At 32.5% G+C, this 17,500-nt stretch overlaps 1 protein-coding gene across 1 annotated transcript in view; it reads right to left on the bottom strand.

The window, feature by feature from the left end:
- The window catches only part of LOC119583758 (voltage-dependent calcium channel subunit alpha-2/delta-3-like), a gene marked incomplete in the record, with an annotated part of 128,798 nt that overhangs the window by 45,722 nt on the left and 65,576 nt on the right, over nt 1–17,500 (bottom strand). Inside the window, 9 exon segments of the mRNA XM_037932421.1 lie at nt 203–274; nt 2,366–2,395; nt 3,450–3,554; nt 10,899–10,952; nt 11,387–11,461; nt 12,382–12,462; nt 14,146–14,202; nt 15,873–15,959; nt 16,834–16,965. Of these exon segments, the coding sequence (XP_037788349.1) occupies nt 203–274; nt 2,366–2,395; nt 3,450–3,554; nt 10,899–10,952; nt 11,387–11,461; nt 12,382–12,462; nt 14,146–14,202; nt 15,873–15,959; nt 16,834–16,965 (693 nt within the window).

The raw sequence follows: 17,500 nt of genomic DNA, 5'->3' as shown, positions 1-17,500 counted from the left end.
ATATATATATATATATACATATATATATAATTTAAATCACCATTTTTGAAACAAATAGGATATTCCTTCACCATCCATCAAAACTATGAAAACACACACACACACACACACACACACACACACACACACACACACACACACACACACACACACACACACACACACACACACATACACCCAAAACAGACGAAGCATTCCTTACCATGTTATCCATATGAATTTTGACGGAGAAATTTGACTCGTGTTCTCGCTGGTCAATGAGGTCACGACGAAGCTGCAAAGGTCATGGATGTCGAATTAATTTCTAATTTCCGGTGAGGTTAAAGGAACACGGTCATTCTAACCATTGCAGTGAAAAAAAGAGTGAAAAAAATAGAAATCTATTATTAGGAGTGCACTGCTAAACTACGATAAATTTACATGAGGTTAAACAAACGGTATGTAAATATATATATATTTTTTTCTTTCAAAGAAACATGTTAGTACAGGATTTAAAAAAAAGAGGGAGATAGAGATATTACGATGCTTTCCATACAACGGCTTTCACTGTGAAGATAAGTTTAGTGTTAGAGGAACACTTAGATATCATTGTCATTGTGAATAGTGATAGGAACACTATTCCCCTGTCATTCCGTCAACTGAATGCATGACCGATATTGCATGATTAATTAGTCAGGTCTTTGGCTGGTTTCAAGATATATACGAAGGGGAAAAAATAAGAAAAAAAAGGTTTTTATCTATTTATTAATTGTTTATCAAGATGGACTGCGAGAGGATTGAAGGAAAGGAATGAGAGAGAGAAAAGAGGGCGAAGGAGAGGCAGTAATAACTCTTTTTGTCTTGGAAGTGAGGTTAACCGGCGCTGTTGTTGAATGGAAGGAAAAGAAAAGAAAAGAAAAAGAAAATCGATGAAGAACAGGAATAACAAAATTGAACATAAGTCCTTATGCATAACAGGATCTAGATATGTGCCAAAAGAATTACTGTTTTGAAACTGATATAAATATTTTCACTGATATATACATATTTCCATATCCTAAATCAAATCGTAATATAAGTGACATTGAAAAGACAGTGATATTAACTACAATTAAGTGCATTAAACACCTAAATATCACAAACAAAATACTTTTACATCCAGTCTTAACACCGGATCGGCGAATCTAGCGTACGTTCTATTGGTAGCGACTGCTAGCTAGCATTACCACTTGGATCTCGTATATAGGCGCATTTTCTAAGCTACCTAAGTATAAAATCACACCTACGCTCACACATATAGTACAGAGCGTTTGGCATCAACACCTCACGTTTGTTAGTTTGACAATATACACTTATCTAGCTATTTTTTTTTTCGGCTACGCTACACTTTAGCGGAACCTGCTGTTAGTGAGCGAGAGAAAAAAAGAGCAAAGGCGGTGGATGTTTGGAAATTCATTCGGGAAAAAAAAAGTGAAAAAGGGAGGGAAAAATAATAATGAATGTAATAAATATGAGATTTGCTTTTGTTAACTAAAGAAAAAAATCCCTCTAATTCTTTATTTTTTTCGAGAATATAAAAAGGATACAAAACAATCGTTGCCTTTATGCTGTGAATACAAAATTACTGAATCTTTTTTTGAAAAAAAGGAAAAAATAATCAAAATAGCTCCAAATTCAAAAATGAAAGATGAAAGTCGATGGTTGCCATGGTTACGAGACTCGGAAACAAGGAGTAATATAAAAGAAAAAGAAAGGAAATCTGGCAACGTGGCAAGAAAATCCACACTGATTCGTTCGTTATCTCAAACTTCCTCGAATTAATGAAACTTGATAAAAAAACAACAACAATAATAATAATAATCGTAAAGAAAAAGTCAGAAGAAGAAGGAAAGATACGAAGGATGGAGAGGAAGGATTTAAAACAAATAAAAGCATATATATTTTTTTCTTTTACCACAAGAGGGAGCCGTTCCGAGGTCCCCATTGTAAACAACAAGAGCAAACGAAAATCAAAATAAAAACAAAAAATAAATAAAATAGAGAAAAAAAGAAAAACACAGGGATAGGAGCCCAATTTACTTACACCTTGGTATTAACCCATGAGAGAAAGAAAATACGCAAGAATTCAACACAAAAATGGTAAAAAACGATGAGCATTTTGGAGACATCTCAAATTCCTTCGTATTTTGTCTCATATCTACCATCATAAATGCCGCATTTATATCTTTCTGATGTGAAAATGATATATGAAAAAAACAACAATAAATTCTTGCGTCTTTCGCCCACAGGTGTATTCAAGGGGGATGTTCAAAGCTCAAAACAATAAGGCTAAACACAAGAGAAACACAGGGTCCAGACCACCATTTTGTTGCAGCCTAGGCTATACCTTGGTATTATAATCTCTCCCTTTTGTCAGCTGCTCTCACATCATGGAAGAAGAGGAGAGATAGAAGAATATAGAATGAAATAATAACAGAACTAAGATTATTTCCCGGGTTGTTTCGAAGCCTCGAATTCCTCGAATGAAACTTTGGAATTCGATACTTCAAAAGCTCAGTGAAATTCGAAAAAAAAAATCATTAAAAGAGACAAGTAACACATGTTGGAAACAAACATGTATGCCATAAAATTAAACAAACGAACAAACAAAATTAAATTAATATATGTGAATATAAATTACATGTACAATTTTCGAAATGAAAAACTGTGACTAATCTACAGGCATACATCAGTAAAAGCATGGTGATAAGACGTAACACATAACACATGATAATATTATCATTATTATATTAAGTGTTCTGGTGAGTTGCGAATGTAACTATTAATAATAATGAGAATATTTTTTGGTTCTTGTCAATAACACAGCCAATGATATTATAACAAAGAGAGGTTTATGTTTGAATGATAACAAGTTGCGGAAATGAGAGCGAGTTGAAGACTGCAAACATATATTACGGTATAAACTAACATTTTAATTAAAAATGCTTACCAGTAACATATTACTTTTTAAATATAAAATCAAAACAATCAACAGCACCAAATCTTGTGAAATTAGTAATTTTCATTAATCTTAAAAACCTGAAAAGTGCCATTTGTGAAGGCTATTGGTGTGAGTGAATGTATGTCTTTTTATTAAGAGGTGCGGCGACAAAGCTAAAAGTACCAATTCACGAAAATAAAAGATGAATGAGCAGTGTAAGTAGTAAAGGAAATAACATTGTATAAATGTAAAATAAATAACTTATGAATAACAAGTATCGACATAAAATACGTATCCAAAACATGTGATTAAGGCAAAAAATCATGAGCTCAGGAACGAACCCGCGCGAATGATATGTAAATATAAAGCGCAACATGATAAAACACACGAATCATTTGATAACATGAAAGGAAATCATTAAACCACAATTTCCCTCAAAAAAAAAAAAAAGAAAGAAAGAAAAGACAAACGTTGATTCGAAACGACTCACCTCCAGTAAATCCGAGTTGTTCGACCGAGGACCCGAATCGTGGTCGATCAGCTCCACCTCCGCAAAATCGACGCTGTTGTAATTGGGCTTCAGAATGTCTTGGAACTATTGTCGAGCAAGGAGAAAGAAAGAGGGGGAGGAAGGAGAGAGAGAGAGAGAGAGAGAGAGAGAGAGAGAGAGAGAGAGAGAGAGAGAGAGAGAGAGAGAGAGAGAGAGAGAGAGAGAGAGAGATGGATATATAGATATAGTGAGATAGAGGTAGATCAATAGATAAATAGAGATAGTGGAATAGAAATAGATAGATAGATAGATAGATAGATAAATAGAGAGAGAGAGAGAAAGCAAACACAAGCGAAAACAAGAGTCAGAGAATAAGAAAACAAAGAGATTCAGAATACAAGAGAGGAAGCAAGAAAGCGAAAATGAAAGAGCGAGAGAGAGAATAAAAAGAGGGGAGAAAGACGTGGGGAGAGAGAGGGAGGGGGGACGTAGGAAAAAGGAACAAGAAAAAAATCATTTAATACGTGAACCGAACTCGGTAGAGATACAACATAAGAATTAAAACTTATGACTAATCCTGGTGCGCTTGTCAAAGGTATTTTTATACCACTGTGCTTCAAAGTCTGGGTGGAGGAGGAGCAGCAAGGTCAAATTTAGGTCATGTAAGGTCACATTACGCTGAGATAAATGGGTTGGAGAGGGAGGGAGGGGGAGGGAAGGAGAGAGGATCAGCCATTTGATACTATCTCGTGTTAAAATCAAAAAGACGAAATGAGGAAAGAAAAATGGTTTCCTTAGTATCTAATAAAATCTGGAGAAAAAAATCTGGCTAGGGAATAATTCACAAAAAATGGGATATCAGGGGGAAACTAACATATTTTTTTTCTCAAGTTAGATGACTGACTGAAAGCATTGAGGACTGAACATAATAGGAACTAACTCTAATTTTTCATTAAAAAACACAACAGGTTGGAGGATAGAGAGGGGGAAGGGGAAAGAGGGGGGGAAGGGGAGGGGGTGAATGGAACTGACTCTAAAAAGATCTTGACTAATATTTACTGTGCAATAAAATAACCTCTAGTATTAATGCTCTTCTATATTTGTTCAAACAAGCTATACAAAAAAAAAAAAAAAAAAAAATTAACAATACTAGTCACTTTATACCATCACTATCTATAATACTGACACCGGTTTTGTTCCGGCTGCCGAGACATTCAAAGATACCAGTATTGGAACCGAAAAAAAGGAGGCTTACCAATACCAGCACCACTTTACTTGGGTAGAAAATAAGCTATTCTAACACACAAAACGGGTTAAGTTACGGGACAATCTAAAACATCTCTTTGCAGGCAATGTGTACGAGCGTGTGGACACAGAACACGTTTGGAGGGGGAGAGGGGGGAGGGGGGGTTAATTTCTCATAATCAGTTATTGATCTGAATTTTCTTTCGCCAGGGTTTACGGTTCAGGTGTTTCGGACATGGTCTCACGATTGTACACAGACAATGACTAAGATTCAATGACTAAAATTTACAGTACATTTTATATCATGCTTCCAGAGAGACAGACGAGGTAAACAACGATTTTTTTTTCTCCTTCTTCCTCTTCTTCATCCTTTTCTTCTAAAATATCTGCCATTAAGTATTTTATCTTTGCTCCTACAAATTTTCTGAATGAATTGGCAGGGTTTCATTCAGTCAATCTTCTTATTAAAAATGATAATAAAAAAATGTGTATATGATCCTCAAAAAGGGTTCTTTTGATCTTTAAAATCCACAGTCAATAAAAAAACAAAGGAAGATTAATAATAAAAAAGAAAAAAAAACAAATGTAAAAAATCATAAATAGTTGATATCAGGTATATTATTATATTTTTGTATTTCATTCTTAGAACTTCAAAAAAACAACAGCAACCAATCGTTCGGGGGAAAAATAATCATGTTTAATTTCATACATAGTCAATCAATTCATCATCCTTATTATCATCAACAATCACTTTTTAAAAAATTTTCTTTCTTTTTTCATGCGTACACAGAGCTGAGATGTTTTATGAGTGTCTCCGTATTTTTTTTCTATGATTTTTTATATATAATGAGGAAAGCACGAGATACAGAGAGAGTAAGCAGGTGATTTTGCCGTACTAGAGGGGGGGAAGGGGGATAGGGCCATTAGGGGGGTGATCTAGGGGGAGGGGGGAGGGGATGGGGGGAGGCATTTGACGAGGTAGAAAATAGGGAAAGGGAGGGGAGGGGGGAGAAGGGGGAGAGGGGGGGGGAAGAAGGGAGTCGATAGGGATTGGCTTTTGATTAAATATGAAAACACTGATAAACGGCGTTCTTTTTTTAGCAGCAAATATGAAGAAAAAAGTGTGATAAGAATAGCCATTAATGAAAGAAAAACAAAAAAAAAAAACAAAGAAACCAGAGAGTGAGAGACAGACAGACAAACACACAGCTGGAGAAAGAAACATGTTATCATCATCATCATTATTTTGCTTTTTTTTTAAAGATGATTCTGAAAACTATTGTGATGGCAGAGTGATGGGCATAATAGGTGTAACAAGCGTCTCTCAGCGATGGGGTACAGAGTGGGTGAAATAATCAGATAAATAAATAGATAAACAAAGCGTGTACGTATGTACATACATACCTACGTACGTACATACACACACATGTATGTATTTATATATGTATGCATGTATACATACACACACATACATATATATACGTATACACATACACATATATACATATACATATATACACGTGTACATATACACATCATACACCATTCATTTATTTATTAATCTATTTTAAAACAACAGCAGCCTGATCAAGGCGACTTCACCAGCATTCAAGATCATGTTACAAAATCAAATCTGAAGAAATAAAAGTGAGTAGGCTAAATATAGCTAAGGTTGGCATTGGTATTATGAATTTTTCTGTTTTCAATTTGCGTTCTTTTTTTTTTCTTTCTTCTTAATACTAGATAAATCACTTATGAGTCTATACATAAGGTGATGATAAGAAAGATAAGAATGAGAAGCTGAATAAGAAATTGAACTAAATCTATAAAGTATTAAAAAAAAGTGAGAGAAGATAATCATAGAAGAAATTGGTGATAAAACTAATCTAGATCGTGTTAGTAATAAATCATCCTTATTTAAACAACTATGATCATTATTGAATAATGCAGAAATAGTATGCTTAGTTTTAGGTTGCAAATTGTGTTAGAGTTTGTTGGAAATCTTTAAATTAATTTTCATTATGTACACACAATCTTTATCATTATCATTATTGCTCTAGTTGTAATGATAAAAGATATGGTAATGATAATCACGACGATGATAGTAATTATATCACTGATAATGATAACTACTAGTGGTAGTAAATAGTTGTAATAGTTGTAGCAGTAGTAGTAGTAGTAATAGTAGTTGTATCAGTAGTAGTACTAGGACTAGCAGGTGTATAAGTATAAGTAATGTAGAAATACAAAAGAAATAGGAGTGATTGTAATTGGCGATAGTAATAGCGTAGTAGAAATAATAAAAATAATATTATTGATAATAATAAAAATAACAATAACAACTATCATTATCATTATTATTATGATCCTTATCATTGTTTTTGTTATTTCTATCATTATTATCATTGTTATCATTAGTATTATTACTTTTATAAGAACACTGCATGTAATAACGATAACAATAAGAATAATGGAGATAACAATGATAAAAATAATTACGCTAATGATATTAGGAATCATAATGATAACAATAACAAGAAATGTTTGATAATCATAACATTATTGTAATTATCATAATCATCATCCCCATCATCATTATTATTACATTTCTCGTATTTTTTTGGTCATTTTCTTTACTCTGTTACGACTATTATTCAACACTATTAACAATACCAATGTTTTTATCATTATAATCATCAATATACCATTATCGCCAATGATTTTTTTTTCATAACCAGATCCATATTTGCAAATCCTCTTTATAAACCATTATCAAGTTAATTAATTAATTCTGTTATGGCATCTATACTCAAAAAAAAGGAAAAGACAAAAAAAAAAAAAAAAAAAAAACTAGCTATGAATTTATTAATATATAATTATGAAGTACTGAATTATATATTTTGTGCAGAATGTAAAGCGAGAGGAGATTCTGAGCATAAATTGGTGTTCGTAATAAATATTTAGGAAAATTATTACGATTAAAGGAAAAAAAAGAAAAAAAAAATGCGATGTATAAAAAAGTGTCGAACAGAATGATGATACTAATAATAATTGATGATAATGCTATAAAATATACTAATCATAATAATAATGGTAATAATAACAATAATAATAATAATGGTAATAATGATAAAAAATAATCATGATATTGATAGTAATAACAACAATAATAATAATGATAATACTGATAATGATGATGATAATGATAATTAAAAAGGACAAGAAAGACAAAAAATAATAAGAAAATGATGATGATGGTAACGATAACAATAACAATAATAATAATAATGATTAATAATAATAATAATAATGATAATAGATTACTGATAATAATAATAATGATAATAATAATAATAATAATAATAATAATAATAATAATAATAATAATTGTGATAATAATGATAATGATTAATGATAATAATAAAATCAACAACTGAAAAAAAACGAAGAATGATAATAACAATAATAACAACAAAAGTTACTATATGATTAACAAAAACTAACGAAACCAATAAAATGTCCTTAAACAAATATTTAAAAAATATATTTTAATAACAGCGACGAAAATGCCTTAAAAAGGGATGATTTTCAGTTGAATATAAAACTTCACTCTTATCATAATATCAATTGCCTCTCACAAAAAAAAGAAAAAAAAAATGATGCTTCAGAAGCAAAGGCCAGAAGCAATGTAAAATAATTACAAAAAATTGTCTTCTGTTGATGGTTTTCTGGGTGGAAATATATATAAAAAATTTCAAAAAAGTATTAAAAAAAATAATAAAAATAAAAAAAAAACAAAAATAATTATAAAAGCGTCATGTTATATATTTATATAACATTCAAAATATTCTAAAATCCGGTTAATATTATTTTAGCAAAGGAAAAAAAGGCTTCACAAAAAAAAAAATAAATACCGTATCAATGGCAATAAGAAATCAATAAAAAAAGGCCATGTTTGTATTTTTTTTAATCAGCCATGTATGTCTATTAACAAAATGGCTATGTATGTAAGAGAAAAAATGGCCATATATGTTCTGATTTACGGTCGAGAGAGAAACAAAACAAACAAACAAACACACAGTTACGAAGTGAGTTGGTTTTTAGTCTCAACAGAAAAAAAAAACTTAGTAAAATATTAATTACTTTTTTCTCTCTCTATCATTGATGAAAAGATTTTTCCATGCTAAAAAAAAAAAAAAAAAAAAAAAATCAACAGCAATTCCAAACATTAGAATGAAAACAAGACAGAAAAAAAAGAAAAGAAAAAAATACGTTAGTGATTATAACAACACCTGTGGAGAACTGTGGAAATTAATTCTAACCATGATTGTGTCAGAAAATAAAACAAAACAATATAACATTAAAACCAAAATGTTATTGTCCTGGTGACGTTCAATATCATGCAGCTGGCACGTGGAAGATCACCTACTAATGGTTCCTTATTGCAAAATCTGTCAATAAGCTTTAAGTGGCGGGAGACGAAACGAAGAACACAAATTTGATTCTTAAAAAAAATAATAAGATTAAAAAAAACAAAAACGACGTCGATTTTAAACAACGGAAACTACACTTACGTTATTTTAAGAAGGGGTTGGAGATATTTGGTCTTTTTGATATATTTCGAAATGCAATTTAAGTCTGCAGATATGTAAATCTCAGACACACAAGCATTAAAAAAAGAACGGACGGAGGGAGGATGAGTATAAGGATAAGCGACGATCAAAATAAACGAACAGAAAATAAACCACAATTTCAAAAGACAAACATCGAATTTACGCCAGATAATATGCTAACAATAATTTTAAGAAATCATAATACTAATTTACAATAACATTTTATATTCACTTCCACTTATAATTAGTATTTCTTCTTCCTCTTCTTCTTAAACACCACACAACACTCAAACGTTACAAAAGAACCATTAAAAGGTGGTCTCCATCCGTGCCTTCATCTCCCCTCATGTGGCAGGGCATTTATATAGGATGAGGACGAGAAGGTTTACTAACCTCTAGACTAAAGAAAGACCGCTAAAATGGACCAAGAGTGTGACAACCATAGAAACCATATAACATAAGGATACATTATCGTTTTTGAACACACAGGGTTAAGGGTAAGCACATGACAAAAGGGGGGGAAACTTAGAGAGAACGTGGTGGTTTTGTTCCTCTAGTTTGTAATTTTTTTTCTTTCAGTTAGACTACGTGGGTTTCGTACACGTGTGAGGGGGGGTAGGAGGGGGAGGAAAGGGGGTTTTGTGAGGGAGGGGTGAGGGGGGTTAAAAAAGGGGGTTTTGGTGGGATTCGTGACGTGGGTGGGGGTGGGTGCTAGGAAGACAGGTTGAGAGGTATTATGACACGGACACAAAGGATTTTTTTTCTAATGACACTGTGTTTACAACCATATAGTACACAAGTGAAAACATTTTCTTATTCAGGAGCGCTAGAAAAGACCGGGGGAGGGGTACATTCTTAAAAGGTTTGAGGATAAATGACATTCTACATTTAGGGAACAAAGAATTTTTTTATGCCGTGATTGTGATGTGATTTTAGGGAGAGGGTTAGCTCACGTCTAACGACTGTGATACCAGCGAGCGACATAGAACGTTATCGTGAGTGTTTTCTAACATAAATAAATAAATATTCATAATCTATCTTTCTTTCTTTCTTTTCGTTTTTATTTTCTTCATTATGTATTTTTTTTCTTCTTCTTTAACACTAGCCAAATAGGAATCGACGATGGAGTCACAGTCGTTCACTTTTCAAACATTAGTTGAACTCTGCTCTACGGTTGGGTCAGTCTAAAACCAAGCTAGCAGGCGTAGGAAAAGTGCCTGGGCATATGAAGGGCAAAGGGAAGGGGTAGGTCCTACTACAGGGAGGGAAGGAGGGTAGCTATCGACTACTAAATGGGGCTAAGGGAAGGTGTATTAAGGGAGGGCAGTGGAGGTGGGTGACGGAGGGAAAGTCGAGGGAGGGAGGGAGGGGAAAGGGAGTCAACAGTAGCAACGGTGATGGTCGTGGAGGCTATTGGTTTGTGAAAGAGGTCACCGTGAGGGGAAAAAAAAGATAGGATACAATAGTGTCACACCCTTAGTAACTGATCTAAACATCGCCACAAACATAGAGAACATGGTCTGGGTACTTCCGCCCCAAGACGCATTTTGATTATGCCGTGCCTACATGGAGAGGAAATAATAGATTTTACCCATTTACGCTTATCTCGAGACTTCCTCAGTACCTCAGCATTTGCCTCTTCGTGCTAGGGGGGAAAACAAGGACAGAAAAGTGACAGAAAATAGAAAAGGAATCCAAAAGAAAGTACAAAAAAAAGAGTGATGATTATCCAGGACGAAACGTCTAATCTTAGTATTTCTAAAACGTAAATAATGAGACTGAATGACTGACTATAGGGCTTATAATAGCCTATATGCCTACAAAATACTGGAGGACAAAATGGCTAGGGAAAGGCATTATAACTTATAAAATGTAGGAATCAAAAACTATGCTAAAAATACCAACTTGATCGTAGTTGTCAATCTAAAATGGGCTTCTGCATTTAAACTCTCATCTGGGCAAAAAAGTCCTATGCCTCGGTTCTTAAAAAAAAAAAGAGGAGCAGAATAAAAAAAATGGTTTATAGGAGGCCAAAGGTGAACTAAACTCATAACAGAAACACTACGAGGAAGGACTTACCACCGGCCGGAGGTCAGGATGATAGAGCACGTAGCCATTTTGGTTTACCATGAAAGAATAACCATTGACACCAAGCTGAAACACAAACCAGGGAGTTATATAGACATAGATGGATGGGTAAACGGATAGGTAAGTCGATACTTGAAGAGGCAAATCATTAAATAGATAATTAAATAGATAAATAGACAAATAATTAAATAGATAATTAGATAGATAGATAAATAGACAAATAATTAAATAGATGATTAGATAGATAGATAAATAGATAGATACATAAATTGAAAAGATAGATAACAGTTGGATGGGTAAACTGATAGATAATACGATACCTGAATAGAATGAAATAGAGAGATAATTAGCTAGATAGATAAACAGGCAAATGATACGATAGATAGATAGTATTAAAAAACAAAAGACAAATAGACAAAATTGCTCACAGAATCGTAGTTGAAACTTTATGCCCGATATCCGTAGAGTTTTACACTATACTCTTGCTATATATCGATTAATGGTATGGTATTGATTATGGTATATATCAATTAATTAACTATATATTAATGAAGTACTTACGATACCGGGGAGTTCTACAAGAAATCTTCTTTACCTTTTGATTAAACATTAGAACCTTCAATATTAGTCTATTCCACCTGGAGGAAAATTGTTATGAATATCAATGTGAATAGAAAGATATATAAAAGAGAGGGAGAGGGAGGGAGGAAGGGAGGGAGGAGGGAGAGAAAGTGGGAGAGAGGGAGAGGGAGAGAGAGAAGGAGAGGGAGAGGGTGAGGGAGAAGGAGAGGGAGAGGGAGAGAAAAAGAAAGAGAAAGAGAAAAAGAAAGAGAATGAGAGAAAGCGAGAAAGACCGAGAAAGAAAGAGAAAAAGAAATAAGTAGACAGGAAGAAAAAGAGAGAGGAAAAAAAAAGAAATCTGAGAAAGAAAGAAAAGAACCCACCAATCAACCAAAAACAAAGACAAACCTATTTAACAATTTTACCTTGTACGGAGGCACCAACTTCTCGATCTCTGTAATAGGAACATCTGTGCCGGCGACGCCAAGCAGGTTAGCTGTCCTCACCTGGGGAAATAGGACGTTGAAATGCTTTTGGAAGAATCTGTTATATACATGATCTCTGGGAATTAAAAATGAAAAGATTTTTTTTTACTCTCTCTTTCTTTTCTTTTAAATCATACTGGAAAATGTGAAAGCATTAAATGGCTGATAAGGATTAAAGAAATGCAATAGTGAATAGTTTTTTGATGTCATGCTAAAGGCAAAGAAAAAATACAGAAGGAAAAAAATAACTGCGTGAACCACGATATGACAAATGAAAACCAAAAGTGAAGGAAATATGTAAGAAAATTTTAATCATAGTAAACTACCTCTGCGTATATACACTGGCATATCCATAGTCCACAAAAAAGGGGGGGTGGAAGGGAGAGGAGGAGGGGGGTTGCGTTGAAATATCTAGAAGTGTTAGTGTATTATCTAAGTCAAAAAATAATCACCATCTGTGTTAAACTTACAGGCCCGTGCGATCTACGTCAGGTGATACATTCCAAACAAGTTTTACATAGAGTTTATTTGGTGGCTTCAAGAAAAGCAAGAATGCAAATAAGTGGAAATATTTGTAAAGAAATCAGGGTTCAAAAGAAATGATAATAATAATAAGAGTAATTAAAAAGAAGACACAGAGCATTAACTTATTATAATTCATTGTGAAGGAAATGAAAGGATAAAATAACTAATGTGATTCATATTTACAGAATTTCGATTAAAAGTTTTTTTTTTTTTTTTTTTTTTTTTTTTTTTTGATTATTGCAATATGGGGTGACTTTGAATACATCTTTGATAAACAGCAAGCCTTTATCAAATTAATTTACTCCCCCGTTTATTGATTAGTCCTAAATTTTGAGAGAAAAAAGGACAAACGACAGTGCAATAATGACTCTTTGAGCGATATTCGAGCCCAAACAATTTAGATTTGACCACTAAGAAAAGAAACGACACGTGCTATACAGGCGTCTTGAGCTCTTGTTTTCGCTCAAACAGCCGCAGGAGAGGCAATAAACCAGCAAGATATTGCTCAACCAACCAACAAATAATAATATAGAGAAAAAAAATACAGAATGATGTATTTTCAATTTATGAAAATGCTCTACACGACCAACTAACAAATCGTATATAATTGTTTTTTACTGAATACCCAAAGTTTCTACATCACAAATATCCACAACGTTCTATTACTTAAAGCAGCTATGGTTAAAAAAAAAGCTATTTTTCTACTTGTCTCTTGGTTCTGGTGTGACCACTAATGGATAAAACTACAGACAGTCTAAAAAGTCACAGACCCCGTTTACCGAGAAGAGATGACGGGTCATTAATTAATGGTCTAAGCTGTCAGCTAATTCGCAAGTCAGTCTATGTAAACAATGGGCAGTTCTCTCCACTTGCTGATCTTACATACACTGCTCCCAAATTAAAAAAAAATGAATAAATAAATAAAAATAGTAATACCTCAAATCTCCATGGCATTGACCAAATTTTTAAAATAAAAAAGTTCTTTATATCTGTACTATACAATCTCTAACATACTACTCTCCACTGCAACTTTATTATTTTTTAAAAATCTCTCTCTCTCTTTCTCTCTTTCGCTCTCGCTCTCTCTCTCTTTCTCTCTCTCTCTCTAGCGATATCTAAGACTTGCAGAGTAAATACAATGTACGCTATTGAGCTATCTAGGGACAGTCTTCTTAGTACCTCTCTCTTCCTCTTTTCCCAAACGGCCTCATTGATCAAAACTCTCTCCGTGATGTTCTGAAGCGTCGAAAATAAGAGTCAGAAAGTTAGAGATATTGGGGGGGTTGGTGGGGGGGTGAGGTCTCTGTCTGGAAAGTATATAGTTATTTCGGGGCGTCAGGGATCAGACTGATTGTTTTATTATGATGCATTATCACAAGATATATCAGTAACCGTTGATCGTTTTTTTTAGAGGTGTGCATTGCATGGGTTTTGTTAAGGTGTCTGTTTGCATATATATATATATATATATATATATATATATATATATATATATATATATATATATATATATATATATATATATATATGTGTGTGTGTGTATATATATATATATATATATATATATATATATATATATATATATATATATATATATATATATATACATATATATATATATATATATATATATATATATATATATATATATATATATATATATATATATATATATATATAGACACACATATATATGCGTGTGTGTTGTGTGTATGGTTTATGCATGCTTGCATTTGTGTTCATAAATGTACAATAATCGACAAACATAAACAGTGTATCAAAATATAGGATAATAAGCAAAAGAAAAAAAGAAAACAATAGGTAAAGAGAATCAGCAGAGGGTGTTGAGGCATCTAGAAAAAAGTTTCGAGTGAGTGATCACACACACACGCACAAAAAAGACTTATATACATACAAAAAAAAAAAAAAAAAACACATCTGCACCGTTTCAAGAATCATGAGTACTAAGTGCTACACAAATATCTGCACTTCTCCGTATACTGGTGCCATAATATTGTGTAAAATAGTATTTATATGTTTTCTCTGTTAAATTAAAATGGATTAAGCCAAAGATGGACTGAAATTAGGTTAATATGTGGTCATATGATGTAGCTATGCATGATGTGGTCCAGAATTCCTCTGACTATCATACATATATAAACAGATATAGAGACATAATAATAAAAAAAGAATGACGCAAGAAAGATCTATATCAAAATGTAAGCTAACCAAAAATTCGGGGGATAGTTACGCGAAATTAAAACAATTCACGTGCTGTACATGTCACTATATACATGATTCTGTAACATCATAAATCTATATGAAAATGAATTAATAATATAAAATCGATTCATACCACACACACACACATATTTACACACACACACACATCTTTCATCACGTTTCACACATATCTAGTCTTATATTATGCATTTTATACATATAGATATATATTACAATAATTTTTAAACTGTACAAAATATAGTTTATAGCCAAACTCCCTTGATCATACATACACCATATATGCCACACCTTATAACACTATAAACCTATACCAGTGAGGTCTGTTTAGTTTGAGTTTATTACCTTACAAATGCTGAACCTACAAAGAATTTATTAACGTTAGTTGTATTACAAATATATAAATATTCTCTTACATACCACACATCCATGCAAAATACCAATGGCTGAAATCAGTCATTTAATGATTAACGTTATCAGAGTTTTAGTGATACCTGGCAACTGTTATGTGTAAGTGAATAATACTGAAAAAAGGGGTAATAATGATTCAAACAATAACAAGTGGTTCAGTGACCCGATCAATAATCAACTTCCATTCATTATAATTAGGAAAATAACAGTGATTATAGATACATAAACTCTAGCATCAACGTGACCGTACTTACTGAGGTTTTCTTGCGGTCGAAGACAGGAACAGACACGGATGTCATAAGCCTGTATCCCTCGCGTAGTCCTGGAGCTCCTCGACGACCCTGTATATATATATAGATGTTGTGTCAGTACCCGGATGTAGGGGATTACAGGAGTATTTTATTTTCTTTTTCATTTTTTTTAATGCAGATAAGTGATGTAAGGATGGGAGGTCAGAATCTTTTCTTTATACATTGGTTGAGTATCTGATAAATATATAAAAGTAGACAATCTTTATCAACCGAAAAACTGCAAAAAAGGGGGATAAAAAAACTGCATTGACAGTGAACAAGGACAACTCTTATTACTTTCACTAATACAGGATTGGTTAACATTTACGAATTCTACAGACACGATAAGCACTTTTTATGTCTTCTGATTTTTCCACTTACATGCGTTATCGTAAACTGCGAGAGTAAAAGGGAGTTGCTATGTTAGTAATATCTACCTTACAGCACCTAAGACTTAATAACGGAACCCAGTATATTTATCTAAATTAAATCTTTAAAAAGTATATCAAAAGGGAGGGAGGGAGGGTCAATATATATCATCAAAAGGTGGCTTGCTATCTGTGTTTTAAAAAAGCGTATATATATATACACACCAACTAGAGCTTGCCATATATTTTTTTGTTTGTTTGTCTACTTTGCATGGGTGTCTGGTGCGAGACCCAACATCAGCTGCGCTTGACATGAATCTACAATTATACTACAAAATACAAGTGCACTAAGCTTATCAACAGACGTATACATAAATATATATATACACATCTTGAACCCATTACCAATACTAATCATTTCGTTGAATGGTAGTAATATAAAAAGAGAGAGAAAAAAAAACGGGACAGGAAGGTCAAAAAAGCACCATACTTAATTTCGTACAAGTACATAATTATATAGATATGTATAAAAAAATATCCACCTCTTTGCAACATACCAATCTAATGTCTTCATAAAAATCATCGATCTTTTGCTGTTCTCTTAGAATGCGATAATACCAGCTGAGCAGCTTGTGATCGTGAATCTTTTTCGGCTTCAGAAATAGCACCTCCCGCTTCATGCGCTCGCGCTGGTGTTCAGTCATTGACATTATAATAAAGATTTTTTTTTTTTTGGAAAGTTAATTTATTGGTATTATTATCATTATTATTTTTTTTTTTTTCGACGGTTCGTTGGTTATTTTTGAAGTGGTTGAGGTGGTGGCCGTTGTTGTTGTTGTTGTTGTCGTGGTTGGTTGTAGGTTGTTAGTTGATGTTGCCAAGTAAGGATTTAGGAAAAAAGAGAGAAGACAAAAGAATACAAAAGTCATGCACAAAAAATTAAAAATCAAAAAAACATACACAAAAAACATCATGATTCAGACAAAACATGCCAAAAGAATGCAAAACATGCATTCACTATATATATATATATATATATATATATATATATATACATATATATACATATGTATATATATGTATATATGTATATATATATATATATATATATATATATATATATATATATATATATATATATATATATATATATATATATATATATATAGTAGCACTTGTCTCTTAAAAACAAGAAAAACAAGATATGTCAAAAGACAAAATCCG

Source organism: Penaeus monodon, chromosome 17, assembly GCF_015228065.2.
Source record: "Penaeus monodon isolate SGIC_2016 chromosome 17, NSTDA_Pmon_1, whole genome shotgun sequence".
NCBI classification, from domain to species: domain Eukaryota; kingdom Metazoa; phylum Arthropoda; class Malacostraca; order Decapoda; family Penaeidae; genus Penaeus; species Penaeus monodon.
The sequence above is the reverse complement of the archived record's forward strand: the minus strand, read 5'-3'. Positions and strand labels throughout refer to the sequence as shown.